At 41.7% G+C, this 27,947-nt stretch overlaps 5 protein-coding genes and 1 long non-coding RNA gene across 8 annotated transcripts in view; 5 read left to right on the forward strand and 1 right to left on the reverse strand.

The window, feature by feature from the left end:
• The window catches only part of LOC135352059 (uncharacterized), a gene marked incomplete in the record, with an annotated part of 851,949 nt that overhangs the window by 34,708 nt on the left and 789,294 nt on the right, over positions 1-27,947 (forward strand).
• LOC135352101 (uncharacterized) lies at positions 466-5,342 on the forward strand. Its single transcript, XM_064551268.1, has 10 exons — positions 466-628; positions 810-1,040; positions 1,138-1,359; positions 1,406-1,573; positions 1,667-1,879; positions 2,399-2,566; positions 2,688-2,927; positions 3,857-4,363; positions 5,003-5,030; positions 5,177-5,342. Exons 1-10 carry the CDS (start codon positions 562-564, stop codon positions 5,238-5,240), a joined length of 1,908 nt encoding a protein of 635 aa, XP_064407338.1. The 5' UTR covers positions 466-561; the 3' UTR covers positions 5,241-5,342.
• Positions 5,247-15,328, reverse strand: LOC135335317 (zinc finger HIT domain-containing protein 2-like). The gene is made up of 11 exons (XM_064530811.1): positions 15,249-15,328; positions 15,112-15,190; positions 14,277-14,347; positions 13,697-13,821; positions 13,096-13,217; positions 12,830-12,931; positions 12,480-12,590; positions 7,884-7,976; positions 6,564-6,726; positions 5,720-5,845; positions 5,247-5,473 (listed from the first exon to the last, which is right to left on the reverse strand). Exons 1-11 carry the CDS (start codon positions 15,326-15,328, stop codon positions 5,364-5,366), a joined length of 1,182 nt encoding a protein of 393 aa, XP_064386881.1. The 3' UTR covers positions 5,247-5,363.
• Positions 8,825-11,207, forward strand: LOC135352150 (uncharacterized). 3 transcript variants are annotated; one of them, XR_010399600.1, is made up of 5 exons: positions 8,825-9,065; positions 9,159-9,199; positions 9,270-9,432; positions 9,634-9,754; positions 10,963-11,207. It is a non-coding gene; the product is annotated as an uncharacterized LOC135352150 (long non-coding RNA). The 3 variants fall into 3 exon arrangements; XR_010399599.1 differs by having other exon boundaries at positions 8,827-9,199; XR_010399598.1 differs by lacking the exon at positions 9,159-9,199 and having other exon boundaries at positions 8,831-9,065.
• On the forward strand, positions 15,417-24,167 carry LOC135352064 (inositol hexakisphosphate and diphosphoinositol-pentakisphosphate kinase 2-like). The gene is made up of 16 exons (XM_064551174.1): positions 15,417-15,658; positions 15,827-16,065; positions 16,526-16,614; positions 16,823-16,971; positions 18,128-18,280; positions 18,337-18,447; positions 18,506-18,744; positions 19,802-19,964; positions 20,117-20,235; positions 20,546-20,616; positions 20,673-20,905; positions 20,965-21,153; positions 21,214-21,358; positions 21,738-21,958; positions 22,900-23,151; positions 23,282-24,167. The coding sequence occupies exons 1-16, from the start codon at positions 15,578-15,580 to the stop codon at positions 23,975-23,977; spliced, it is 3,150 nt and encodes a 1,049-aa protein (XP_064407244.1). The 5' UTR covers positions 15,417-15,577; the 3' UTR covers positions 23,978-24,167.
• On the forward strand, positions 24,416-27,805 carry LOC135352067 (gamma-secretase-activating protein-like). Its single transcript, XM_064551178.1, has 3 exons — positions 24,416-24,553; positions 24,661-25,882; positions 26,238-27,805. The coding sequence occupies exons 2-3, from the start codon at positions 24,672-24,674 to the stop codon at positions 27,664-27,666; spliced, it is 2,640 nt and encodes an 879-aa protein (XP_064407248.1). The 5' UTR covers positions 24,416-24,553; positions 24,661-24,671; the 3' UTR covers positions 27,667-27,805.

A 27,947-nucleotide genomic window follows, 5' to 3' on the forward strand; every position in this document is an offset into this window, starting at 1 on the left:
TAAAAACCAAGTGATCCCTCCACCCAAACTCATGCACACACTTCCTTCTATCTAGATCTACAGTCTGTAGTAACATAATATGAAATTAGAGATAAGTTATGACTGCCCATGATCAGACAGAGAATCGATGTTTTCTAACTTTTAGTATCGTATTTAGCGGGAAAATTACCCGCTATTATAGATCGGATGCATCTAGTATATTATAGATCTCTAAATTGTATACATTTCAATTCATTTCCCTTAAAGGTGAAGAGCCAGTCTTCAAGCAAACAGCTAATAACATTTCCCCTATAGACCTAGTAGCTTGTTGTATACGTATAATATTGCTTGATGCCAAATAATAATTAAAGGACCTATAGGTTACATTCTCCCATGCATGATGCAGATAATTGAAATGTCCATGCAAATTAAAGGCAGCCCCTCCCCCTAAGAGAATTGCAACAATTATGATTGACAAATTAGTGCAAATCTACGTCCTGTGGTAACTACTTAATGCTTCGATATTAGAATTTTGACTGTGAACAACTGGAAATATCTAACAGTAACAGTAGCGCTTGAGGAATGGCATCAGCACTATTGATTGCTCTTTCTGTTTTGCTTGCAACAGCTACATGTGTGCAAGGTCAAGGTAAGCAGGCTATAAACTTACTTCTAGATCTAGTATAGACTATACAAAATGGCCAGCAACCAGCTAGCTAGGTCCAGCACTGAGCTGCATGTACAGATATATAGTTCTGAATGTCATTGTGCATGCATGTAGCTACTGCATGTGTTTCTGTTGTCAATGCAGCATGGTTTGCTCCCTGCAGGTGGTAGCTTGACAGTGAAGCTATCAGAAGCTGACTTTGCAAACCATGAAGAAGATGGCAACCTGAATATAACACTGACTGTCACCATAGCTGGTATTACACCAGGAACAAACCAGTTGGAGTTCAGCTTTGAAGCTCTCACTCAAGCTCAATACAATGCTAGATTGGCCTCACCTGAAAATTCGTTTGAGTGTAGCCCGCTGTCTCCACAAGGGGATGACGTTGCAGAGGGTGAGAGGAGCCGGTTATTATACTGTAGCCGAATAGATACAGCCTAGCTTATTATCACTATGATAATTTGCCTCCTTTTACTATAATTCTATTGTAGAGGATGATTTGGTCATGACTACCGTCACCTGCTCTGGAGATCCTCCCACGGCACAGGATAACGCTGTCACTCTCGTGTGCTCTATTCCAATCACACAAGATGGAGTGTATGAGGGAGACGAATATTTGGTGCTCATAATGACAGTCTCAAACGATGGCGGAAACACCGTTGAAGTTGATAGAAACTGTGCAATAGGAAGAATTCTTGCCAACAATAATCCAGGTACTGTAATCACTACATTGCACAAAACTTTATTAAATTGGTGCAGCTGATTTTTTTGACTTCACACTGACGACACTAAGTGGGCCACTAGTCGTGACGGAGGGAGATACATTGAATGTCGAAATCACTAGAAATTTCCCCACGGAGCTACCTATTGAGGTGTCTATTCGCGGAGATGGAATAGCAAATTCAGACAACCAAATTCCGTTTGAAGGTACGTATGTAAAAACTAATGGTATACAAGTAAGCATGTATATAATCACGATTATGTCAGCATTATAATTATTGCATGATCGTTATCTTATAGGAGAAGATTTTAGTTTGGAGCAACGAAACATCATGTTTCAACCAAATCAAGACACACTGATTATACTGTTTGAGTTTTTTGAAAATATGGCTCCTGAGTTAACAGAAAATCTGAGAATTTCTATCACTGCAACAATCCAGACGGCAAGTGGTAATGCCATCGATGTTCCCATTCAACCACCCACCATTGTTGTGTCCATCCTCGATAATGATTGTAAGTCAAATCGTAGCAAGGTGTATTATCGTACATGAGTATAATATGCTTATCAGGTTTCAAATGCATAGTTAATTGTGAAGTATAATACATGCACTGTATAATACAATTGTATGCGCTATGCATGCACTCTACTTAGCGAGTCTTTCGATTGTTTTCCATCAGTATGCAAAAACCCTCAGTTTGCCATCGAAATTAAGAGTCTCGTATTTGAAACCCGGTATATATGGTATTTATTCTTAGTATTTCAAAGCCTGTGTCAAAGAGAAGAGGGTATGATGCGCACTCACTATCTACCCTATATGTAATCACCAAACTTTGAGGCCGATGGGATATAGAATCCAGTAGTGGCAAAAATCTAGCATTCGGCCCACGCTGTATGTCAAATAATAGTAACTGAGAACAGCTTGAGGTGCATGCCCTCTGTTCTTTACAAGCCAAGCCCTTGACTGTTATCACGATTATATATAACAGTTCATGCAGTTTAATTGTGTCCTCATCTCTTCTTGTTTTGTGCAGTGCTTACCAGTGGTTTTGAGAGGAATGAGACTGCCATTACTGTCACTGAAGGAGACTCAATTCAACTGTGTGTCGAATTTAAGGACTTCAATTTGTTTGGAAATGAATTTCTCGAGAGACCCGTGGTGATAAATTTGACCACCACCACCAATGACAATTCGGCTACCAGTGAGTTGGAGTCGCTATAATAAACCATACGTAGGTCTCCTGCATGCGTATTATAAGGATGAAGTTCTACTGTTTAGTTTGTAGCAGGAAATTAATGCGTGCACTTATCTTGTTTTCACAGTTGGAACAGATTACACTGTCATGTATCCAGAAGTGATAGACATTCTGCAATCATTTGCATTCCCATGCTATACAATCCAAACCGCTGGTAACGATCAGGCCGAGAGAACAAGAACGTTTCAAGCCGTACTAGTAGACGAACGGCTTGCTCTGATAACTGACCCCGGTGAGAGGCAGGCACACATGCAGCTCAACGTTATAAACCCTGGAACTATCACCATCAACATTGAGGATGATGATGGTAAGTGCTACACTCCCGCATGGTGTTAGTATAACTATAATGCATGCATGACATCATATATAATATATAGTCGGTACACAATTGTATACGCGCATGTATACAATTGTGTTTTTAGTTTATGTATACATGCAGTACATATAACAGATACCCATGCACTGAGATTGTGAAATAATAGAAGGATAATTATATAAGTATGTCGAGAACACACTCCAGAAACTAATTTTATACCATTATAATTGTTATGATAAATGCATGTTATGTACTTACAATTATACTGTGATTGGAAGTCAACCAGCCAATGAACGTAACTATACGCCCATGAACTATCATAGGCATAATAGGCATTTTTAAAACTCTTTGAAGCTTAGCCACCCACTCTGTCAACATCATGAATATACATAACATTATAATGCCGCCCTTGTCAGAATAGCAAGGCAAAATGACAACATTCTGTACAATATTAATTACGATATACTAAGTTTTATCGCCTTGCGAGTCTATCAGGTTTAATAGTTCAAAATTGTTGATGCCATTGCACAAGTATCAAGTGCTGCATGAAAACTTAAATCATTTGTATTCCCATATGCTCTACAATCCAAACATTCCAAGCAAAATAGGTGGTAACTATGTTCTGCAGTATTCACAAGTTGTCAAAATATGAATTCAATACAATTATCACCTTATGAGTCATTGATAGGAACCCACAGAGTCCATAGGTCTGTGATAATTAAGGATTGTTAAGTACAGCTGTTAATATGTGTTAATTGACTTGACCACATGTCAAATGAAAAGATTTCCCAGTAGTAAAGGTTTCTTATACCAAACTGCATAGCAACTCTTCGCTAGAACACACTATATGGCCAGATACTCTCTCCATGCACTTATGCACCCACATGCACACAAATGCACGCACATACACACGCACACAGGCACCCCAAACACGCCAATAGTCGTATTTGGCAATGGCCCCACTTTTCAATGGCAGACAGACGAGGAAGACGAGGCTCGTCCTGTGAACTGTCACTATGGCAACGTCACTGTCCGAACACCAGAAGGCAGCGAAAATGTCGTACAGTTCGACTTCTGTGACGGTTTCGACGGGCCAGGCTCCGAATTTGACCTACCAGATTTCGATACATCCAACATGTACACGGTGATAGTGTGTTCCCAAAATCGGCTAGGAACTTCTTGTACTGAACCTTTGATCCATACACCACCACCCCCCACCATAGCCCCGCCCACTACCACAGCTCAGCCCACTATTATAGCCATACCGGGTATGACAGGCCTTCAAAGTGGAGCAATTATCGGCATTGTTGTTGGCGGCGTGTTGCTAGGATGCTGCCTCTTATGGTTGCTACTACTACTCTTGTTGTTGCTACTGTGTTGCTGTTGTAAGCGGAACAGAGAGAAAAGATACTTTCCTCAAAAACGAGGTGAGTATCTGTATGTGTGTGTGTGTGATTATAAATCATACTGTGAATGGTTGTGCTTTTTACGGTGTGCATGACTGCACTGTTTGGTAGCTACAGTGTTTGAATTTGCATGCTCATTATGCCACTTAAGAGAAAAGCGTTTTGTCTCAGAGCCTCAAATTATTGGACCAACTGTACTATCTAGTGGGTGCAAATTGAGTTGAATGTAAACCCTCGAGAGACATGTGAAAGGTGACCACAACAATGTATACATAACAACCACAGCTAACATAACAACCACACCAAGGTGATCAATTACAGGGTATTCCTATAGCCACACTTTAACTTCGAAAGGCAATTCTTTTCATATTTCAACTACTGGATGCATAATTTTGTTAATAAGTGCCTAACAAAGTTCCTACAAGCAATTAATAATCTAAATTACTGCGAATACTTACTGCAGTGTGTGAGGTCTAATTTTCTGTTTACCTTAAAGTAGTTTCATCTCATCCTTACTTTGGTCCTCCTATATACCACAATTACTTTCCCTTCACATCATACGCACTAACCGCTCTCACACACACACACGAACCTTCACACACCACCCCCCCACACACACCACCCCCTCACACACACACCCCTCACACACACACACAACAGAGGAAATGTTTTCAAAGCAAGGACATAAGTGAGTTCATTATACTAGCTATTAACAGAGCATGCATGCAAGTGTATCAACACTTAGTTGATTTAACACATTCCATTTATCTAAGAATGGCAGCATTCCTATTGAATAAAGCCGTTGATAACCTTGATATTTCCTCACACCCCCAGGCATGACGCTCACTACTCCGTGACAGATTCAGAGTTTGATGTAGTCAAAGTTCCACTGGATTAATCGAGACAGTTTACATAACTTTTTAATGCACTTTCTACAGATTCATTCATTTTTGATAGTGACAGTTTGCACATGACCCCATTAATATTTTTGATGCTGTGATTAAGTGTAATTATAATTATTCTAGAGTTCTTCGATAAGTTTGTGTGTATGCTCAGCAGCAAGAGTCTTCACATGACTGTCACATGACTTGGCGGGCTCCTCACATGAAATTAACTCTCTTTGTAGTTCTCCTGCATGAAACACATTTCTAAAATTAACATCTTAATTACGGAAATCAATATACAGTGTGATTGCCTTAACCCTGAAGGAGTTATAAGGCCACCAGTCCTGTTATTAAAAAAGGTGTCCAGACACTCAATTGAAAACTTTGTGTACAAAAGAAATCTTTAACTAAGGCCCCTTCTACAATTACAATTATAGCCAAAGTCTGAGTTGTTCCCAAATATGTCATTACTATATCCCGCCCCCTCACACACCTAATTGCAGCCCTAGCAACGGCTTCAGTCCAAGCATCGCATCCACATTCTCAGAGGTCCAGACTAGCAAGAAAAAAGCTTTCTTTCGTGCTTGCCAAACATTCTTAGTCTCTCCACCATCACCACCTGCATGAAAGAAACCAAAAAGCCATATGTGGATAATTATTGTTATTGTCAATTATTGTTGCGCTACGTCTACCAACAGTTATAGTTACAATGTAGCACTGGTGAAGTGGAACCCCATCTTAATGGCCACCCATGAAGGAGGTCAACTGCGATATAAAGGACAGGTCCTAAATGAACAGTATAGTGCGTATATAGGCCACCTTAATTAAGATCTGATAATAATTATAACTTTGCTACTCGAGGTTGGGGTTCCACTGTTACGCCCGAGGGCTTATGGACATTATAAACACATAGTCAAATCATGAGCTTAATTGGCTGAATACAGCTAGCAACACTCGTCAAACAATCTAGTATCACCAGAAACCACATCTTATTGTTATAACTCTTATATATGAAGAGGTTGTGGGGTTCCACTGTTACACATAGATCAAATGAACATGAGTGTATGGCTAACTACAACACTCCTCAAACAATCTAGTATTACCGGAAACTTACAAGCCAAATAATACCCTTGAAACAGCACTTATACTAGGATTACCGGAAACTTACAAGACCTTTGAAACAGCACTTTTACTATATGCACCCTTAAAAATGAATTGTAGACCAACAACTCTCTGCAATGGCCAACAATACTCGATTATATATTTTGAGGTCTGGCTATAAGAATTTGGTTTGAACTCACTTTAGAATTGTACTATTTGTATTTGGTTGAACTAACTTTTGCTCGATTTTACGACTCTGTGGGCCAGTTTGAAGAGGGTGTGCACGTCTGACAGGGCTCGTATCACATGACAGTCATGTGAACTTTGATCACTGACAATGGAGAGGACGTCTTGGAGCACAAACAAAGAAAATTCTTTGGAGTTGAACAAGTCATGATTCTGCAGAAAATATAAACAATATTTGAACTCTAGGGAAACCCATTATCAGTTAATTGCCTGATAAATCAGGCACTTGTAAGGTCACTGGTGTGGCTGGAACCACCTCTCTATTGAGACCACTCAGTACTGTCCCTACAATGCTCACACTATTGACCTCCCTAAAGAGACCACCTCTCTATTGCTATTGAGGATAACTTGGGAAGATAGCTAGCTAGCTGTAACACGATCATCGCATTGCCTCAGGACACAAGCATGAATGTCTGAAATAGTGATTCATTTCTATAATTATTTCAGAGAATCTTTGGAATGCTTTGTACGCACCCACCTACAGTGCCCACAGAAGCTAGTGTTTTAAATGTAGCCTTCTCGAAACTGCATCATTTCAACAATAATTATTAAGCTATGCACACATTTTCGATTATACACATGGAAGTGATGCAGGACGAATGCACACACAAGTACAAGGACGATATTTATACTCACTTAGAAACTATAAGAGTTAATAAATTGAACCCAGGTCACTAGCTAACAAGCTTACGTATACACCAGTGGCACACGGAAAATTGGGTTTTCGCTTTTATAACGGTTAGGCAAACAACTAGTGGACTACAATTCATGGTAATGACAAAATTAAAAGTGAGGGCTCTACAGTACAAACAGAAGATGAAACACAGCCGTTTTGTATCAGATCAAAGCAACTGCCAGACCAATTAAGGCACAAAGGTAAACAGTGTGGGCATAGTTACAGAGGAGTTCAGGTGGGCGGACACGCTACATGTATGTACAAAGTTGAAGTTCAGTCAACCATGACAACCACATTTCGGTGTATCACAATTAGTGGTCATGGGGTTGACTGCACTTTTTAGAACGTTCAACTTTGCGATGGTTGATCAATTTGCAACAATAAAATCTGCAAAACATATTAATTTATTACTAGAAATACACATGATCCTTGCCAGAACGCAATAATTAGATTGCAAAGGGGCGAATTTTCTGCTGACTTGGCTCAGTCGCAAAGGTTTTTCACCCGCAAAACATTCTAGTAATACGGTATCTGATACCAACAGTGTATATGTACACTTCAAACTACGTACATCAAAATTTCTGTATCCCTTATAGCATGCACACATTGCTCTGGGCCACACCCACTAACGAACCTGATGTGCAAGGGAGATGGCTGATCCAGTAGCTTCTCGTACGCTATTAAATACCACATTCTGACACAGGGAGGTAGCCAACTCGAGGAGTGCCTGCTATGTTGTGTGTGTGTGTGTGTGTGTGTGTGTGTGTGTGTGTGTGTGTGTGTGTGTGTGTGTGTGTGTGTGGGAGGTAGCCAACTCGAGGAGTGCCTGCTATGTTATGTGTGTGTGTGTGTGTGTGTGTGTGTGTGTGTGTGTGTGTGTGTGTGTGTGGGAGGTAGTCAACTAGAGGATTGCCTGCAGACATGATAAGTAAGTACAGCTGCATGGTTATTTTTTCGAGGTTTTCGAGGATTGACCCAGAAACACGAAAATTTAGTGCCTCGAAAATTAGTTTACATCGGTATTACTGTAGGGGTGTGGTCATTTGAACCGACTAATCCTCGAAAATAAAATCCTCGAAACTGTTTTGTTTGGGCAATCCGTGAAAATGTAGTACTTCGAAAATAACCCGCTATACGGTATAGTGTAATTGTATCTGCATGACAACATGTTGCAGCATAATTCTACAAATGAGACCATACAGTATAGTAATTATACACTAATTAAGCAATTAGTTACTATTAATAGCCAACACTTAATTCTGAGAATGATTTTCTATAAATGTTTGTTTACAAAACAAAAGCATAGTTAGTATGAAACACTTTTTCTTGGCAATTTCACTTTTTGCCTTTGCTTTTATCGAATGGGCCTGTCTCAGATCTATCTAAAAAACATTACATACAGTGGCGTAGGAAGGGGGAGGGGCTCCAGGGGCTATAAGTAGAGACACGATTTATCAAGCTGTATTATGTAGATAGGCCTACTTAAAAGAAACTAGAGCCCCCCCATTGAGAAATTGCTACCTACGCCTTCCACGTACTGCACTGACATAGTTCTCAAGAGCTACATACTTAACCGAATAGCCGCGGTTATGATTTCATACGTAGTACCGCCCACCGCGGAACCAAAATCTAATTAATTTTAAATTACTTTCATTATCAGCTCTTAGCAAAGAAAGATGCGTAGCTAAGAAGCAGTAGTAGTTTTCTGCAGGCAACTTTGTTGCAAACTAGTCTAGAATAGCTACTCTGCCAGGATCTCTAAGTTTTGAACGGAGGAGTATACCAGCCAAGGCCCCAGCGAAGGATCATTTCACAAGTAAGCTCTGTGTGTGTATAGCGATCATCATTTTCCTAGTTCAGCCTTTAGAAGCCTTTTGAGCTGATTTAATATGCTTGTCCACCTACCTAGATAGCCTCTGAGTGTGTGAAATATACTGGAAGAGTAGCTTTGTGAGTTTAGAGCCTGTTTTTAGAGTGTAGTCGACAACGTTTGATATTCAAATTATTTTCTCTTTTTCAGCATTTGCCTCTAGCAAAGAAAGATGCATAACTTGGAAACAGTGACAGTTTTCTTTATTCAACTTCTTACTAAAGTAGTCTACAGTAGTTACTGTGTCAGGATCTCCTGGTTTCCAACGAAACAGTCAACCAGCCAAGGGCCAGAGCAAGGGATCACTTCAGAGGTAAGCTTTGTGTGCGTATATAGCAAGGATTATGTAGCTAGTATAAGCCTTCAGAAGCCTCTGAGCTGATTTAATATGCTTATGCACTTGCCTAGATAGCTTATGAGTGTGTAAAGTATACTGGTGTAGAAGCTGAGTTAGTTTAGAGCCTGTTTTTAGAGTGTAGTGTACATTGTTTGATATTCAATTTATTTGTTTCAGTGTGGCAAAGAAAGATGCACCCCTTAGTAACAGTAACAGTTCTCTTCAAGCTACCTTGTAGTTCTATCTGAACAGTCGAAGAGTCAACCAGCCAAGGACAGAGCGAGAGATTACTTTAGAGGTAAGCTTTGTGTGCGTATGTTTTTAGCTGATAATACTATACGCTTACCTACGTAGCTTGTAAAGTATACTTGCACCAGCAGTGTGTTGAAGCCCGAGTTTAAAATACAGAAGCCTATAATATGTACGCTCAGCAGTGTTGCAATGTAAAGGTGTTATGCTTAGCTATCTGTTGGTCTCATCCACAATGTATTCTGTTAATAGCTGCATGTGTATTCACTATTGGTGCCCGCGTGTGTGCGTGTGTGTGTGTGTGTGTGTGTGTGTGTGTGCGTGCCCGCCCGTGCGTGCGTGTGTGCCCCCTGTGTGTGCCTGTGGCATGATACTTTATGTTGCTAACAATTTACATTATCAGTGCTGCCAAAAGTTAATTCTTTTGCAGAGGCTTGTGTGAAGTTTCTGCTTGCTTCCAAGGTTACAATTCAATTAGGCTACTAATCAATTAGGCTCACTACTATTAGGCTCACTGTACATGACTTGTACAGAGGTTGATTGCATAATAATGTTCTGACCTTTTCAGGGGAAAGCAAAGGCTGTTGGGCTTATGAGTGTACTGTTTACTTGTGTAAGGACATTTTCTTCCCAACATAATAGGCTTGTTGGTTGTGTTATGCTCCCCAGCTAGGATTAGGTCATAATTTGTCATTAGTTGGCTTGTGTGATTAGTTGGCTTGTGTGTTTGCCTGTGATATGCATTTTAATTCTTCTGTGTCCAAAGTTGAATCTTTTTATGAACTCCCAGTTTGTTGTAGGATCACAATTGCTTTATATGTGCCTATGAGTTCCATTGCATGTAAGTTTGCTTGTGGGAGCCTATACATAATTATGTCTAAGGTTGCATGATTCATAATTATTTGGCACCCTTGTATGAGATGTACTGTACTTTGTGTATGGCCATTCTCAATAGGTTTGTTGGCTTGTGAGTTAGTGCCTGTACATTCCTAATTTTTAGTCTGCTGTCTATTATAGCAATTCAATTATAATTATGTGGCTGAATGTTATTATTCAATTTAGTGTGTGTATTGATTGCATGATAATCTTTTGATCTTTTAGGCACCACCCCAAACAAAGGTACATTTAAAATTCAATTTCTTTATGGCTGGCTTGTTGGCTGGTGTTTGTCTCTGAGGAGGTTATGTTCTACTGTGTGTAAGAACAATTGATTCTAGAGGTGGTCTGCTTGGTTGGTAATACTCCTTCCTCATGCAGGTCTGTGAAACTATCGTCACTGCTATCTGCCATGGAACCACCACCATCGTATGGGTCTGAGAAGGTCTACTCACTGTGACTACTATCCAGGATACCTAGGAGTACCTCATCCCCTGTGTACAGAGGCCTCTTAGTCATTGTTGTACCATAGAATTAATTGTAATTGTATTTATTATAATGTATGTTCACTTTTGAGATTGATATTGAAATACAAATTTCACATGAAAATTTCAGCAAATTTTTGATTGCTAACCTATGGTGATCGGACTCAGTACGGCTTCTGTTGACCTTCGAGAGAAGCCTTGCAAAGCTGTGGAGCTCTGGAAGGTTGTAGCTCACCACAAATTAATTAAGAGTAGAGTAATGTGCGGTTGACGCTTCAAAGCGTCAACCGCGGCTACCAGCTATTCACGTATTGACGCTTCAAAGCGTCAACCGCGGCTATTCGGTTAAACACTTTATTCTAAAATCAGACGATCCTATCAAAAGTTATGCAAATTATTAGCTAGTACGAATTTTTTCCCCTGACTGTTGTAGCTTTGAATGTTCAACCTGTAGGTAATTAATGCAGTGGGGCCAATTGTAAGAAAAACTGCAGCTACAATCAAGTTACACACGTCAGATAAGCTAGGTAACAAGATCCATGCATGATTAGTTACAACTATATATGGGTCCAGTGTATTGCAATCCGATCTCAATTTCCTAGACGCCCCATTATTCAAAGAATTTGCACCAACGCACTACCACTAATTATCATTTTTGAGAATCAATTTAGGATCAAAGTAACAAATAATTCCCACTTGCATACACTACCGGTGTATATTAAAAGTAATTTGTACTTAGAGTAGACCATACCTGTTGTGTGCATACCGGACGTCCATAGCTTTGTAAACACTCAAACAGTTAGTTTATCTAGCTAGTGTATTAACGACCCATATATAGTTGTAACTAATCATGCATGGATCTTGTTACCTAGCTTGTATATAGCTATATCCATGTGTACGAGGAAATTATATCTAAAGCATTATAATTATTGGTAAGTATACTATATTGATATGCTAAATACGCTACAGTGGAATCCCTCTACAACGGACACCTTTGGGGAACAATGTTTTGGCTTTTATACAGAGGTGGCCTTTGTTGAGAGGTTGTTTTGTACACAAACTGTTCATTTGGGACCTGGGTGCCTGGCCATTACATAGCAATTGGCCTTTATTCGGAGGTGGTTGTTAACAGACGTTCCACTGTACATGTATAATTTATGTAGCTGGCCTTCAAGGCACACCACATACACACTAGTACATTGAGACCACATACTGAGCAAAATTTTACAGAGAGATAGTTTCCTCGTACACATGGATATAACACACATCCAACCTTAAATGGTAGTACTTAAGTTTCATACATATTTTACCATGGCAACTATTCTATCTACACATAGGGATCATTCTGCACAATCTATTGCTAGTCAGCACACACCACCCCGGCCCAGTGACCCCTGACCCTTGACCTCTGACCTGAGAGGATTGCAGAGGCAGTTCCGAGTGACCTCCGTTGAAGAGACGCACGGTGTAGGCGTACGCATAGAGCACGTTGAGTACAGTGTACTTGACACATGGAGACACTGTCTGCAGGAAATAGTTACATAAAAATGTACGGCATGAAAAACAGGAAGAGGTATAATTGAACCAAGACGACCACATAATAAAAAAAATTTGAGAAATTTGAGACATAAATTAGGTAAAGATCATCAAATCATAGACTGAATTGTTCTTGAAGTACTAAATGGGTAAAGATCACCTTACGAACAAACAATAACTCGGGTTTTGATTGGTAAAGGGTGGTAAAACTAACAAATAAAAATCACCTTGACTGTGGATGACAGTAGTGGTAGATCAGTGGGTAGGGCTGGTCGAGACCTCACTGTAATGTCCGAGTCTGACTCAACAGGAGTCACTTTAGATGAAGCCTGCAAACCATTAGACGGTAGCTAGCTAGTACATATTGAGTAAGCTACACATCACTATGCAACAATTACTTAATAGTAGTGGAACCGGTATCCATTCTTCACCAGAAACTCACATCCATGTCCAATGCAACGCTATCACGATAATTATATAAAGCCGTCCTCACCTCCCACCAGGGTGTATATGCGTCCAGTAGGTCTCCTGCAGCTCCTGACTTTATCATATCGTTGAACTCTCTCTTCTCTTGAGCTGTGAGTCGCTGCCAGACCAACTCTCCCTCAGTACAGTCTGAGCGTTTGGGACAGGATATACCCTACCGGTACACATACACACAAGACACAGTTACTCATGCACTGCTCTGCTTGATGGACATTTAGCCATGCAGCTATACTACTACTATCAGTACAGATCAGACGACGGCATTGAGTATAATTTTTGTGTTTGCAACAGAAAAGAGGAGTTCCAACACAAGTTCAGATAAATGCTATGGTGATTTATTATTTCGGGGCACATTAAACCCGGCTGTATATTTATTTACAATGGGCCTAAAGTTACTTGCAGAAGCTTGTGTAAGTCTGAGGGCTCGTCATTATTAAGATGCCTTCTGAGGGCCGGAGTGTAAACGGCTACAGCTGAATGTGGAAGTAAACTAAGCACTTGTAAATTAATGGACAAAAGTTTGTGAGTTAACACACGTCTGACTATAGCTGAGCTGTATATTAAATGTAACACCAAATCGTGATATGTAATCTATCTGACTAACTGACCAATGTCCAGTCCTGCCAGTCGCTCCTCCAGAGAGGGTGTGTCTGATTCCGCCCCTTGTAACTGTGTCGCATTCTCAGCCTCAAATCTCTGTAGTAGCTCCATCATTCTCTGCTTGTCTTCAGGACTGTGTGTGTGTGTGTGTGTGTGTGTGTGTGTGTGTGTGTGTGTGTGTGTGTGTGTGTGCGTGTGTGTGCGTGCGTGTGTGTGTGTGTGTGTGTGTGTGTGTGTGTGTGTGTGTGTGCGTGTGTGTGGAGAGGGAAGGGAGTCTCCCATAGCATGTGTTTGGGCCCAAAGGAGGTACGACACGTGTGCCTCGATTTACAACAATTAATTAATTAATTAATTATTTAATTAATAACAATTAGCCTCTGCAATAACGTTGAGCATGGATGTAATTATGCTTCGATTATCCACCCACGCTCAACATTATTGCAGAGGCTAATTGCTAAATCGAGGCATGCGTGTCGTACCTCTGGTTTGGACCTGTGTTAGCAGGCGTATATTACAAACGATTAGTTACTTTTGGCCTGACCACTCTAAACTTGCTTGCTACGTCCCCTGATACTTGTACTACCTCACCTTCTCTCCGAGTTCTTGAGGTCCCTCATAACACACTCTTTATAGAAGAGCTCAGAGCATTGAAGATGGCGCTGTAGTGGGTAACAAAGAGACAGTAAAACAAATACCTGATAACACTTTTTTTTAAGAACAAAAATCATGTACATGTACTTACTTAGAAAATCATATTAGATAAGACCATTCAAATCTGATTGGCTAAATACTCATGGTTGCTATGATCTAAAATGCGCTTAGACACTGTTTAGGAAGTTTTCACATGATTTATAAGTCCTCAGGGCTAGTAGAACCCTCACTGCGTTCGGGATACTACAACCAGCCCTTTGGGCTTCTAAATCATGTAGAAACTTCCTAAACAGTGTCTAACTATTATGTATAATAATTATATATAATTACAATGAGCTTTTTCACATGTGGTGCATATAATTATGGATAATTATTATTGAACTTTCCCTATTAGCCCACGTACGGTTTTCACTGAAAATGGATATTAATTTTAACACAAAAGACCTAATTATTTTCAGCTTCCAGATTCAACCATCAATTAGTTACTGACTCACAAAATGAGATTGATGTACGTATTACAAACTAGATATACCTGTGTACTGTGTGTGCGGTTTTAATTTTCCTGGCTTTATATACTACGTACCGTATAGCGGGTTATTTTCGTATGGTGGAAATGTTTATAGAATTATTTAGTATCGAAGAGCATCATACGAAAATTAACTACGAAGTTATTTTACCGCAATAGATTCAACGTCACTATTACCCGATATATACTACGGCATAATTTATTGACAAATGATTGTCTCGTTACGTTTTTATATTTTCAATATACCTCAGATTTGTAACAGTTGATAGAGCAGTAGCGAATGTTACAACGCGGACACGTGTACTTGAAACTCTCTACAAGACATCTGCGAAAATATAAAAACTGCATCGATCACTTATTAAAATACTTTTGGGTGAACTCACATGTTACAAAACTGTCTGGAATCACTCTCTTGAGCCAACTCGAGTGGATGCAGAACTTCTTTGGGGGAAGTTGTTTCCATGCTGGCTCGGCTGTAAAATAAAATAATCGTCATCAAATTAAATTTGGTTGTGGTAAATAATCATATTCATTGCAGCTTTAGCACATATCTGGCTTCTAAACTAACCTTGCCTTAGATTCAGATCCAGCCACGCCATGTGCTAGCTTGCTAAAACAGGTTGAGCTAGCTAGCTAGCTAGAGAAGTTCAGTATAGATCTAGCACAGCGAGTCTACTCAGTCCTACTACATTACTGCACTACTCAAGAGAGGATGAGTTGGTCATTAAATGGATCCACAGAGGAGCTGCCAAAAAGACTCATAGTCATCGGAGTCTGTGCAATGAGAGCAAAGGTGGCTACATAACTCCGCTCCACTTGTGCATGCTTGTATTACTTTAGTGCATGCACTTGTAGTGAATATAAATGCTATCTAGTTCCCTGAGAAGACTTGCCTCAGCTTATACAAGTACAACCACACCATATACCCCCCCCCCCCACACACACACACACACACACACAGACACTGGCCAAGCCGATGCAGAACATTCTGACAAGACTTTCTTCGTACGATTACATTGACATTCAGATCTTCAGTGATGAAGTGATCCTGCACCAGCCAGTGGACGAGTGGCCAGTAGTGGACTGTCTGGTTGCATTCTACTCTGATGGCTTCCCTCTAGACAAGGCCATTGCCTACGTGGACCTGCGTCAGCCCATGGTGGTCAACGACCTTCAGGAGCAGTACACCCTCATGGACAGGTGTGTGTGTGTGTCTGTGTGTGTGTGTGTGTCTGTGTCTGTGTCTGTGTCTGTGTGTGTGTGTGTGTGTCTGTGTGTCTGTCTGTGTGTGTGTGTGTGTGTGTGTGTGTGTGTGTGTGTGTGTGTGTGTGTGTGTGTGTGTGTGTGTGTGTGTGTGTGTGTGTGTGTGTGTGTGTGTGTGTGTGTGTGTGTGTGTGTGTGTGTGTGTGTGTGTGTGTGTGTGTGTGTGTGTGTGTGTGTGTGTGTGTGTGTGTGTGTGTGTGTGTGTGTGTGTGTGTGTGTGTGTGTGTGTGTGTGTGTGTGTGTGTGTGTGTGTGTGTGTGTGTGTGTGTGTGTGTGTGTGTGTGTGTGTGTGTGTGTGTGTGTGTGTGTGTGTGTGTGTGTGTGTGTGTGTGTGTGTGTGTGTGTGTGTGTGTGTGTGTGTGAGTAGTGCCACTGTGTGAGTATTGTTCTTCCCCAGACAACAGGTGTACGAGACCCTCATCAAGAACGGAGTGGAAGTACCCAAACACGTGGTCCTCAACAGGGGCGGTGCTGACAAGGAAATAGGTGAGCCAAACCACATACCTATTCCTTCCTACACACCCAAACGAAACACTTTCCGCATATAATATATCCATACTGCCCCCCCCCACACACACACACTCAACCCCCCCCCCCCCTACAGAGATTGGCATACCTATTCCTTCCTACACACCCAAACGAAACACTTTCCGCATATAATATATCCATACTGCCCCCCCCCCCCCCCCTACAGAGATTGTTGAGAACGATGATGTAATTGAAGTGGGTGGTCAAGTGTTCCACAAACCGTTTGTTGAGAAGCCAGTCTCTGCTGAGGACCACAATATCTACATCTACTTCCCCTCTGACTACGGTGGAGGATCTCAGAGGCTCTTCAAAAAGGTTGTTAGAAAAACGGTGTAAACTTGCTTGATCTCGTTTAGTGTACGCACGTGCGTATCATAATTATTATGCATACATAGCAGCTAGGCTAACACCATCTTGTAATAATATTAAATGGATACCTTACAATGTACATAACCACTTCTGGTGCTAATGACGGTGGTGTAAGTGTTTCACACGTCCTTCACAACATCCTGGTTGCACACTGTACTGTATCAGGAGTACATCCTAGCTGACTGTATTGAGCAAATGGCCCTCTCCCGGTCATAACATTTTGCTATAATTATCATACTGAGAGAAATATAATTTCCTGTTTCTATAATAATTATGTTATTTGTGTGTATAGTCTAGAGTACATGATTGTTATCTGGAGTATAAGGTTCACTAATAATTATGCTTTTAAAAGCAACCAGAGCATTTTGCTAAAAAAAAGATCAACCGTTATTTCAACACCCTGTTAGTATGACACCCTCTTAATTAATGTACGTATTGAGATCATGCAGCTGTGTAGTATAATCTCACTAAATGTGGGTATGAGTATGATATCTCTACGTGTGTGTGCGGGGGGAGATGTTCAACTGCAACCCTCCGATCCCCTCTGTTGAATCAACTCTTTTAGTTGCCATAACTTGCATCGTGGATCCAATATCAGCGATTTTATGATTGTCTAAAGCTTAGAAATAACCTTTGGGTATGATTATGATGTCTGATGGGATTACCCTGATACTTCCTTTTGTGAGTATATGTGGCATCACCCCATGGCCTGATGGGTATGATTTTCTAAGTGTGTAAGTTTCGATTTCTGAGGGTATCATTTTCTGGTCACTTTCTGCACTAGTTGTCAAACATTTTTGGGTCCCAGTCAATTTTATTTCTTGCAAAATGTTTTTTTGTGTAGTTAAACCTTTGATGTTTCTGTATACAATGTACGATACATGCTCACGCTTTTATTCTCCTGGTATTAGGACAAGAGTTGTTGAGATAAATATTCTAATGGTTTTGCTAGCTATATTTATGTTTCCATTGTCCTGAAAAATTCGTCGCTTTTTAATCTGTATAGACATTAGTCGATGTAATCATACATGTCGTTCGTATGTGTGTCATATCTCATTGCTTATACATAATTATAGATCCATACTCCATATATGATTTTCAGGTTCACAATCGAAGCAGTGCCTACTCGAAGGAGAGCTCTGTGCGTAAAGACGGGTCGTACATCTATGAGGAGTTTCTGGCCACTGATGGAACTGACGTCAAGGTCTACGTTGTGGGGCCAGACTATGCCCACGCAGAGGCTAGGAAGTCACCGGTAAGTCATGTGACTGTCATGTGATCCTCGTAGCTACCACCGCCCACCCTCATCAGGCACTGGACGGAAAGGTGGAGAGAGACGGTCAAGGCAAGGAGGTTCGTTATCCAGTCATTCTCAATGCCAAGGAGAAGCTCATTGCAAGGAAAGTGTGTCAGGCTTTCAAGGTGAGAGATTCTCTTAGTGTTATCTTGTGTGAACACACATCTCTCGATCTCCTCACAGCAAACAGTGTGTGGGTTAGACCTCCTGAGGGCCAATGGGAAGAGCTACGTGTGTGACGTCAATGGATTCAGCTTTGTCAAGAACTCTGAGAAGTACTACGATGACTGTGCTCAGATCTTGCTGGAGATGGTGACAGCTCAACTGGCCCCTCATCTCTTCCCTCGTACTCCACCCTCTGTCGAGTACATTGTCGATGAGGTACCCCAGCTGCCCATTCCCATACCAAAGAAGGGAGATAGGTACATGTATATAGTACTTGTATGGTATGTGAGAATAATATTATACTGTAGCATGTTTTTTTTGGTGTGAATTAAGTTAGATGAATGTCAGAATTAAGCTTCCATTAGAATGACTGTGTTAGCAGGCAACTTCTTTATTACAGCCACTGTTAGTTAGTTTGCAAAGGGTGACCTTTCTGTATAAAACTGGTTTCACTATAGTAGAGAAACAATGGAACAATGCTGTACATACACGAGTGTTGCATGTTGATCCATCTGGTCCATGAATCTGTTTCGCTATATTGTGATATGAATGAATGTGATTAGACAGGTTGTAGGAGGGAGTGCTTTCCCATGTGTTTATCATACTAGTAATAATGAATACATTGTTGTTATGCAAACACTCAATCATTGTCGTGATTGTTAACAATTTAGGAAATGTCATATCAATTGCAATTAAAGGTTATACTGTATATCATTTTGTCCACTGTGTACATGTATGGTATCCTAGCTACTACTGTTTACTGTTGTTAGGGATATCGTATTTCTATAGTAGCTATTCAATAGTTCTCCTACTTATGGTGCGTTATAGGCTTGTCTGTATAGCTTAGCCATTGGAGCAGACCAACATGCGGTGGCTGTAATCACTAAAGAGGTGGTCTGCTAACATAGGTTACAATATACATGCAATGGAGACTTTGGGCCCCATTAACCTGGCTGTTTTAACCTGGCTGTCTTAACCTGGCCATATTAATGGCATGCATGTACATGCAGTGAAACGTTTCTGTGGTAGCTAGTAGCCATTTGGCAGACCAACGTATTTAGATTGAATATCTTTGAAAGGGAATCCATCCGTTTGATAGCCTTGACTTTTCAGGAATTGGACTTGTTTTGTTGACTATGTTTATAACTTGATACAATGTGCATGTACACTATAGCTAATGTGTTTGGCTTTCATTGTGCAAATTAATACTATCACATGCAAAATTATAATTATACCGATACTATTTGAGGGTGAAAATCCATTTCAAGAACGTAAAGGCCATGTACATGTATTTATTTTCTTTCTTTCCTCTAGTCTTGAGCTCCGCTGTGTGGTGGGTGTGATTCGTCATGGCGACCGTACTCCCAAACAGAAGATGAAGATGATTGTCACTCACTTGAGGTTCATCGCTCTGTTCAGAGAACTCAAGGGCTTCGAGAAAGGACAAATCAAAATCAAGAAACCAAAACTACTACAAGTAAGCCTGTTCACATAATTATTTCTTCACCTATTTTTTCCTATCATGGTGCTGCATGTTTGGTGTCAGTGTGATTCTATTCACGCGTACATCCTCACACTCACACACTTCACACTTCTCACACACCTCTCACACCCTCACACACCTCACAGCGTGTCTTGGACATCTCTCGGTACTTGTTGGAGGACCTGCATAACAGTGACGACCCGTCAGCCCAGGAGATAGAGGAGGCAGAGCACAAGTTACTGCAGCTCAGGACAGTCCTAGAAATGTGAGTACACTCTGTTACCATAGCAGCTCAGGATACTAGCTACATACAAGTGTATGTACATGTATACTGTCTGTCCTTTGTCTTCGGGAAGTTCCCATAATCCACACACACGCACACACGCACACACGCGCACGCACACACACACACACACACACACACACACGCACACACACACACGCACACACATGCACACACACACACACACACACACACACACACACGCACACACGCACACGCACACACACACACACACACACACACACACACGCACACTGTACTATACATATACAAGCCATGCATGTACATGTAGGTACGGGAAGTTCTCTGGGATCAACAGGAAAGTTCAGCTGAAGCACGTCAACAAGAACTGCCCCACTGAAGGTCAGTATCATAGTTGTTGTCTAACCTCTCCATCCAATCAGATCCTCTCCCCTCAGATCCACACTTGCTCCTGATTCTCAAGTGGGGTGGTGAGCTGACCCCAGTGGGACAGAGACAGGCTGAGGAGCTCGGACGAGCGTTCCGTTGCATGTACCCTGGTGGAGAGGGTGAGTATGCGTCTCTGCCTGGCTCTGGGTTCCTGTGTCTCCACAGCACCTACAGACACGACCTCAAGGTCTACACATCCGACGAGGGAAGAGTTCAAATGACGGCCGCTGCCTTTACAAAGGTGTGTGTTGTGGATGTGGCTATGGGCGTGGTCTATTGTTGTCTCCCTACTGTATATAGGGCATGTTGGACCTGGAGGGCAACCTTGCCTCTGTGTTGGTGCATCTGGTGAAACGAGACCAAGCTGCCACTAACATGCTCGATACTTCCACTGACACTCGGGCACAAGAGGCCATGATCACTGTCAAGAAACGTCTCCACTCTCTCATGAGGTCCACCTCTGACTTCACCTCCACCAGCTACACTGAGGTAAGCCTCACCCCCTCTCTCTCGTATGGTATCTGATTGGTCGGTTTGTGTCCCGCCCAGCTCGTACCTACTGAGGCAGAGTCCATCAAGAGTGCCATGAAAATTGTTTGTAACCCGAGTGTGATGAATGAGCAACTCCATCAGAACATCAGCATCCTCCTCGAGGAAATCAGACAGTTGCAGAAAGACTCAATTAAACATCACGGTGGGAACAATAATTTCCGTACTGTATCCAACCCATTTGTGTATATATATATATATATATATATAGCGATTTATTTTCGTATGTTATTTTCGTATGGTAGACATTTTCGTATATTTCGTATTGTAAAGCATCATACGAAAATTAAAACTACGAAATTATTCTACCGCAATAGGTTAAACGTAACTATCTTGAGCTGTATGAATATTTAAAATTTAAATGGAGCAGTTCATACAAAAAATTTTCAACAAAGAAAATTACACTACACGGCCATATTCAAAATCTGTTCCAGTAATTCTACTACTACAATTATTAAATACTAGCTTGCAGCATACCCTTGTATTTGCAATGTTTGACCCGCCACCCTTTCCAATAATTATAGGTCCGCTGTACGAAGATGAGACCATCCCCCTTTTAGAGAATCGCTGGGCTAAACTGGTGAAGGATTTCAAGTCCAAGAGTGGCTGGTTTGACATCAGCAAGATCCCAGACATCTACGACTGTATCAAGTACGATATGCTCCACAATCGTTCCCTCCATTTCAAGTCTGCCCCCGACGTCACCAGCTGTGCCATGCCTCTCGCTGACATCGTCATCCCTCAGGTACAGAAGAGAAAAACAAAATTGACTGTTGTGAAATAGAAAAACTAAGTAGTCGATTTTGCAAGCCGTAGAAGATTCTAGTAAATACATGAAATCATTTTCGTTAAGGAAATAAACTCATGGGCTTCATGGGCTTAGATTTACAAGTCTCCCTATAAAAGTTAACGGCCATTGCATCAACTGTATACATAAAATAAAAGAGCAAGCTTAAGTGTAGGCTAGAATGAAATAATGATATACGTCAGGAGTGCACTGACGTATATGATAATTATTCATGAATATTCATGCACTTCTGTTTACGTACAAGGCAACTTTCTTTTGCAAGTGCACTGCAATTAGTCTGCAATCCACTGTATGTATGTATGTGATGGCTAGGAGGTGTGATTACTAGGGACAGAATAGGTGTGGCTTAGTGGTTAGGGTGGTGGCTTAGTAGATTAGATGATAGATAAGGCGTGGGTTCGATTCCCTCTTGGGGGACTTTTCTTATAATTATTTCTTTACAAATCAATAAGTAATTTCCCTAAGTTTTGAATGCTAACATACTCCTTCTCAAGTACATAATCAAGTTGGGGCGTCGCCCGGTTTCTGTGAAACTTACGTTTCACAGAAATCGGGCGACGACCCAACTTTACCTTTTAGATAGATTCGGTTCTGTCTGTATTTTTTATTTTCAGAAGTGGCCGAAATTATTGAACTGCGCTAAATCTTTCAGTTTGGCCCTTATAAAAGTGCAAGTTCGAATTAAAGAACAGTATTATTATACATCTATCTGGTTTTGCTGTCAGGCAAATCTCTGTTGCAAGTGCACTGCCATCCACTAGACTGTACATGTGCATCAGGTCACGTACGTGGTTAACATAACACTATACCTCGAAATAAGTCACTCAATGGCCAACGGCTAAGTCATGTACTAACTTAAAACATGTTATGCACTGCAGGAGTACGGAATAACTCTGGCGGACAAGGTTGACATTGGGAAGAAGCTCTGCACACCACTCTTTAGGAAGATCCAAGCAGACTTCCACCACACAATAGTCAACGAGCAGGCCGATGTGCTTCACCGATTGGACGCTCGACTCTCAAAGGGTGTGGTCTCTCCGAACAGACACGTCCGGTCCCGGCTATACTTCACGAGTGAGTCCCACATCCACTCTCTAGTCAACATGTTGAGACACGGAGGACTGGAGAAGGTAAGTGTGTCCATCACTGTATCTCCACCCACCCCCTCACTGTGTGTGTCCCCCCACCACCTCATTGTGTGTCCCCCACCCCCTCACTGTATCTCTCCACCCACCCCCTCACTGTGCCCCTCCCCTACAGCACCTGTCCGACACGAGCACACTCATCAAAGCACTAAAGGAGATCAACCGTTCCCCAGAGTTCAACTACCTCACACAAATCATCTTCATGCTCTTTGAAGACACCTCCAAAGACTTGCAGGCCGAGGACAGGTTCAGAGTGGACATTCACTTCAGCCCTGGGGTCAAGTTCAGACAAGAAGTGTTCGTAGATGATTCAGATGACATTTCATCATCACCAAAAGAACTTTGCACCAACTGCCAACTGACGAATACATCTGGAAGTAGTCTATTTGTTCGGCGATTATCAAATAATGTGCCCGAGACTCACAAAGAAACTGTTGAAGCCGACAAATCTTTACCCGAAAGAACTCATCAAAATGGTTACTCAAACGGCTATTTTAACCATGACAACTCAGATCATTCCGATACAGCTGTTAACACAGCCTCAGGCTTAGCACTGGCCACAGAGCTAGCCTCAACCATACACCCACTCATTCCTATATGTTCCGCCCCACTGCACCAAATCAACGATTTCTTCTCGTCTATAACGGACGTTTGTTTGAACTTTGACCCCGAGCTGATGACCACCGATGATAGTTTACCGTCCACTCCGCGTTCCACAACGACGTCGGAACCTGATAAGAAGTCACCGACGAGAAATGGAACTCAAATACTAACTCAGGTCTCTGTTGGTAATGGGTTTGCTTTTGTATAAGATTATTATTTGTGGCACTTTTGGCTAAAATTTCACTTCTTCATAATTATTTTGCTGTGTATAGTTGGGTCTTCGCCCGGTTTCTGTGTAACTAAGTCTATAATTTATATTTAATGTCCAAATTATAATTATAATTACGATGCAATTTTTACCAATACTATTTATTGATGATCATTATTTTGATGTTGTACCTCCCAAAACTGCACGGTTATTTACAAGATGTGGACGATTGCAGGTGGTTGGAAGAAAATTCTCTGGGCATGTCTGTACGGCTGCATGTACATTAATGCTGACACCTAACCAAGAGAAGACCTAGCTGTGGTACATCCAACATCGGAAAGATTATCATGCAGCAGTCAACTTACAGTATACAAGAGCTTGTTTTAATGTACAAGATATTGTTTACGATAATGCTTTGATCTATGTTTTGAGGGCGACTTATAAAACCACAAGTACAAGCCGTCAATTAATCATGTGACTTAATTACTGTACAAATACTACACTACCTAGCTTCTACTGGCCGGCTCTGTACTTGTCACTGTGATCACAGCACACACACAACACACACCTCTATAGGTAAGAGCATAGTTCAAAATAGATATAGATAAAGATACATGCGCATATGCATGCATGAAATTGATGTTAGACTCACTCCCAATTTATCATTCTGCCCCTCCCCTCAGCCCATAGAATAATGGCTGCAAGTACAGTCATGTCCCCTGAGCCTCTACTGACGTTCACAGAAGTATTCGACTTCAAGAAGTTCGCCAGAGACCATCTCTCCAAGACGTCCGCTGAGTCGGCTCGTCTGATTGGTCAAGAGCGAGACGGCAGCATCCTCTTTGCGTGGGACCAGAAAAACAATGTTGGAGATAGGACGACGAATATCGGGCTATATCAGAAAAACATGTCCTCTTTTCTCACCGTCTTTCAGCACGATACGATGGCTAATATCGTATCAGCCACTATCAATGCAGACCGTACACTACTAGTGTACACAGTCGAAACAACAGAGCAAGAAGAAACAATTTTATACGATAGTTTCATTGTCGAGATAAAGCCCCAGAATCGAGTTTTCACTCTAAATCTCACCGGGAGTGATTTTCGAAAGATTCAATTCATATATCCAGAGGGAAATTTGTCAAGTAAATCCACGCGTAGTCAACAAGTTTCGCTGCTACTAGTCGTTGTCCCGACCGTCTTTGTTGGTCTGTACAAGATCAAGATGCAAGCCACTCGAGACGGTGCCGTCATGGCAACGCAACCGGACAAACAAACGATACTCAAGAATTTCATCTGGTACCAATGGGACCCCAACACCCAGTACCTGTATCACGCAAGGTTCGAAACTGCGACCACTCGTGAACAAGCAGTGATCGGAGGTCAAAACACACTCATGCTCAATTGCACCAGATTTTTGAATGAATCCCACCATCTTGTTTTCATCGTCCCTCTGCCACTGCCCTACAACGTGTCTCTGTACACCAGGTCTACAACATTCTACCAGTCACCCTTCTCACTCACTCTACCAGTTCGAGAAATTAATTTGCAAATTTTGCATCGTCGCGATGGCTTTTGGTGCGCCTGCTTGCAACACTGTACTGGGTGGAGCCCCGATCCACAATCGACAAGTACCGAATCTTCTACGGCTTGCAAAATCGACTACTCCGTTTTTCTATTTCACAACAGTCATGTGATGTACGGCCAAGTCCCTATGTCTGTGCCGGCTGACCAGAGCCTATATGTACACTTCATGCTGATTGGATCGTTTGTGGTTGCCTACATTCCCGGGTTCATGCTTCACCTGCTCAACGTTGGCCCGAGGGTGGATCCATGTCATCATCTCACGTTCGGACCAGACCACTCCCTCTTCCTCCCCAAACAGCCTGAGGGCGTGAATGACAAGTGAGCGTTATTGTAGGGTGGGGGGGGGGGGTGTCAGTACAACTTTAACTATTTATGACTCTGTGTTGCCAAGGTACCAGTATGTATAGGGGCCCTTATAATTATATACGTATACATACAACCAACAATATAACTTTATCGTTTGGGGGTGACTCATTTGCTAAGGAATTTGTCACTTGTTTTCATTACTGTGCATTGTACATATATTTTCGTTGTGTATGTTGTAGGGGGGGGTGTCAGTATACATGTATGTATGGCTTTGTGTTATCAAGGTACCAGTAACCTGTAGCGGCCCTTATAATTAATTTTTCACCTGCTTCATTAAGTACTGATGTACATAATTATGTGTGTGCAGGATTGACGATGTGGCTCAAAGTTCTGTGTCTCTCACCAGTGCGGTCAGCTTCTCTCTCTCTGGTGATTACAGTATACCCGTTATTGACGTCAACTCGAGCGTCATCTACAATTGTTCACTGGATGCAGCCGGCTTTCTGACTCTATTTAAGCAGTGCAAGAACCCGGAAATGATGGAAGATCTGCTCCATCTTGTCATCGTGGGACTATCAAATCCGGGCATGGCAATGTCAATGATTGAGCACGTCTGTCGGACGCCGATGAGTTTCAGCGATCACAAATTGTTTGCCGAGTTTTTAATTGCCTCCAGTTTTGCTAACATCCATCTTGAAGCGAGGCAGTTTATCGTTCGGCAACTACCACTTACGATGTCACCAACATTTCAAGGGAAAGTGTACAAAAATGAAGACGGCGTCAAGCTTGCTTATCTCAAAATCTCCTTCATGAAGTCGTTTGTGAAGCAGCTTCTGGTTCAATCCAATCAAAAGCTCGTGGCCCCTGATTCAGAGCTGTTGCTCAACCACTCCCCCAACCCTGACGAAACGTACGAAACACTCTGTTTCAATGCCGTCATCAACCAAAGCAAGTACACACGTATCGATATGCGTGCTCTCTCACTGCAAGTCACCGAGACACAACAAGCAGGCTCGGCCAGCCCTGGAAGCAGTCGCGATAAAAACAGCTCTAAGAAAAAACCAGCGTCCAAAACTATGGGCACGTCTACTGGAATATTTCACAAAATCTCTTCAACTCTGGGCAGAAAGCAACCCAGCCTCAGTCAATCACTCTCCATACACAATGGTAAGGACCCTCAGGAGATGCTCTGGTTTCTCGATTCTGACGACGACATCTTGGATGATGTCAGTGCAGACGGAGCTCAGGTTAGAGAACGAATGCTCGCTACGATGGCCAAGGACTTACCTCTGAGAGCCAAGAACGTGGTGTACAACACAAACTTAAAGTACTACGCTGAGTTACAGAGACAGTCGTGTAATCTGCTACTCACGATTTGGTCTGCACTCGGCTTCAGCGTCGACAGCCACCCACTGCAGATGATCATCTGCCGTTCCCCTTCGCCCAAAGAGCAGATTTTTCACGAGCTTTTGGAGGCCTATCTTTTAGCGCATCTTGAGATCGGCTTGCACCCACCGTCTGGTTTTCACACACTCTACAACTCTATGGTTTTCATGTGTCTCGATCGATCGCTGTTTCTTCAACATCTGTACAACGGTGCACTCACTCCGACAAGACGTTTCGTCGATATGCTATTGGAAGATTGTCAAGAAGATGATGCCGAAATCGTGTTTCAAATTTTCAATGGACTCGAGTATCGACTGGCAGAGTACGCCCTCGAGCGATGGCGTGACCCGACCTTTGTCACCCTAGTGGGTAACAGCAAGACACAGGTCAAAGACAAATCTAGGCATTAGTGTTGTGTGTGTGTGTGTATGCATGTGCTTAATTTAATTTTAATTTACACGCTTACGACTGTACATATTTATATGTCACAGTCACACTATTATATAATTTTTATAATGCTTAATAATAATTTAGTTATTGAAATACAAATTAATGTACCATCATAATTGCATGTGCATGCATGCGTAACTAATGTTATGTAACGTATAGAGGGTATATTTCGAGGGTATAAATGTTTGTGGTTTTCGCGGATTAAGCATGAACCGCGAACATTTATAACCGCGAATTTAAT

This window comes from Halichondria panicea, chromosome 1 (genome assembly GCF_963675165.1).
Source record: "Halichondria panicea chromosome 1, odHalPani1.1, whole genome shotgun sequence".
Classification (NCBI taxonomy): Eukaryota; Metazoa; Porifera; class Demospongiae; order Suberitida; family Halichondriidae; genus Halichondria; species Halichondria panicea.

What these genes read in the sequence shown, in the direction of transcription:
- LOC135352101 (XM_064551268.1), top strand. Translation starts at nt 562, where the DNA reads ATGGCATCAGCACTATTGATTGCTCTTTCTGTTTTGCTTGCAACAGCT. An exon ending in CAACATTGAGGATGATGATG is followed by an intron (nt 2,928 to 3,856) that starts GTAAGTGCTACA and finishes ACACGCACACAG; the next exon opens with GCACCCCAAACACGCCAATA. An exon ending in ATACTTTCCTCAAAAACGAG is followed by an intron (nt 4,364 to 5,002) that starts GTGAGTATCTGT and finishes CACACACAACAG; the next exon opens with AGGAAATGTTTTCAAAGCAA.
- LOC135335317 (XM_064530811.1), bottom strand. Translation starts at nt 15,328, where the DNA reads ATGGAAACAACTTCCCCCAAAGAAGTTCTGCATCCACTCGAGTTGGCT. An exon ending in CATATACACCCTGGTGGGAG is followed by an intron (nt 12,932 to 13,095) that starts GTGAGGACGGCT and finishes AATGGTTTGCAG; the next exon opens with GCTTCATCTAAAGTGACTCC. An exon ending in CCATCTCCCTTGCACATCAG is followed by an intron (nt 6,727 to 7,883) that starts GTTCGTTAGTGG and finishes TATTTTCTGCAG; the next exon opens with AATCATGACTTGTTCAACTC.
- LOC135352064 (XM_064551174.1), top strand. Translation starts at nt 15,578, where the DNA reads ATGAGTTGGTCATTAAATGGATCCACAGAGGAGCTGCCAAAAAGACTC. An exon ending in ATACCAAAGAAGGGAGATAG is followed by an intron (nt 18,745 to 19,801) that starts GTACATGTATAT and finishes TCTTTCCTCTAG; the next exon opens with TCTTGAGCTCCGCTGTGTGG. An exon ending in CAAGAACTGCCCCACTGAAG is followed by an intron (nt 20,617 to 20,672) that starts GTCAGTATCATA and finishes CTCTCCCCTCAG; the next exon opens with ATCCACACTTGCTCCTGATT.
- LOC135352067 (XM_064551178.1), top strand. Translation starts at nt 24,672, where the DNA reads ATGGCTGCAAGTACAGTCATGTCCCCTGAGCCTCTACTGACGTTCACA. An exon ending in CCTGAGGGCGTGAATGACAA is followed by an intron (nt 25,883 to 26,237) that starts GTGAGCGTTATT and finishes ATGTGTGTGCAG; the next exon opens with GATTGACGATGTGGCTCAAA.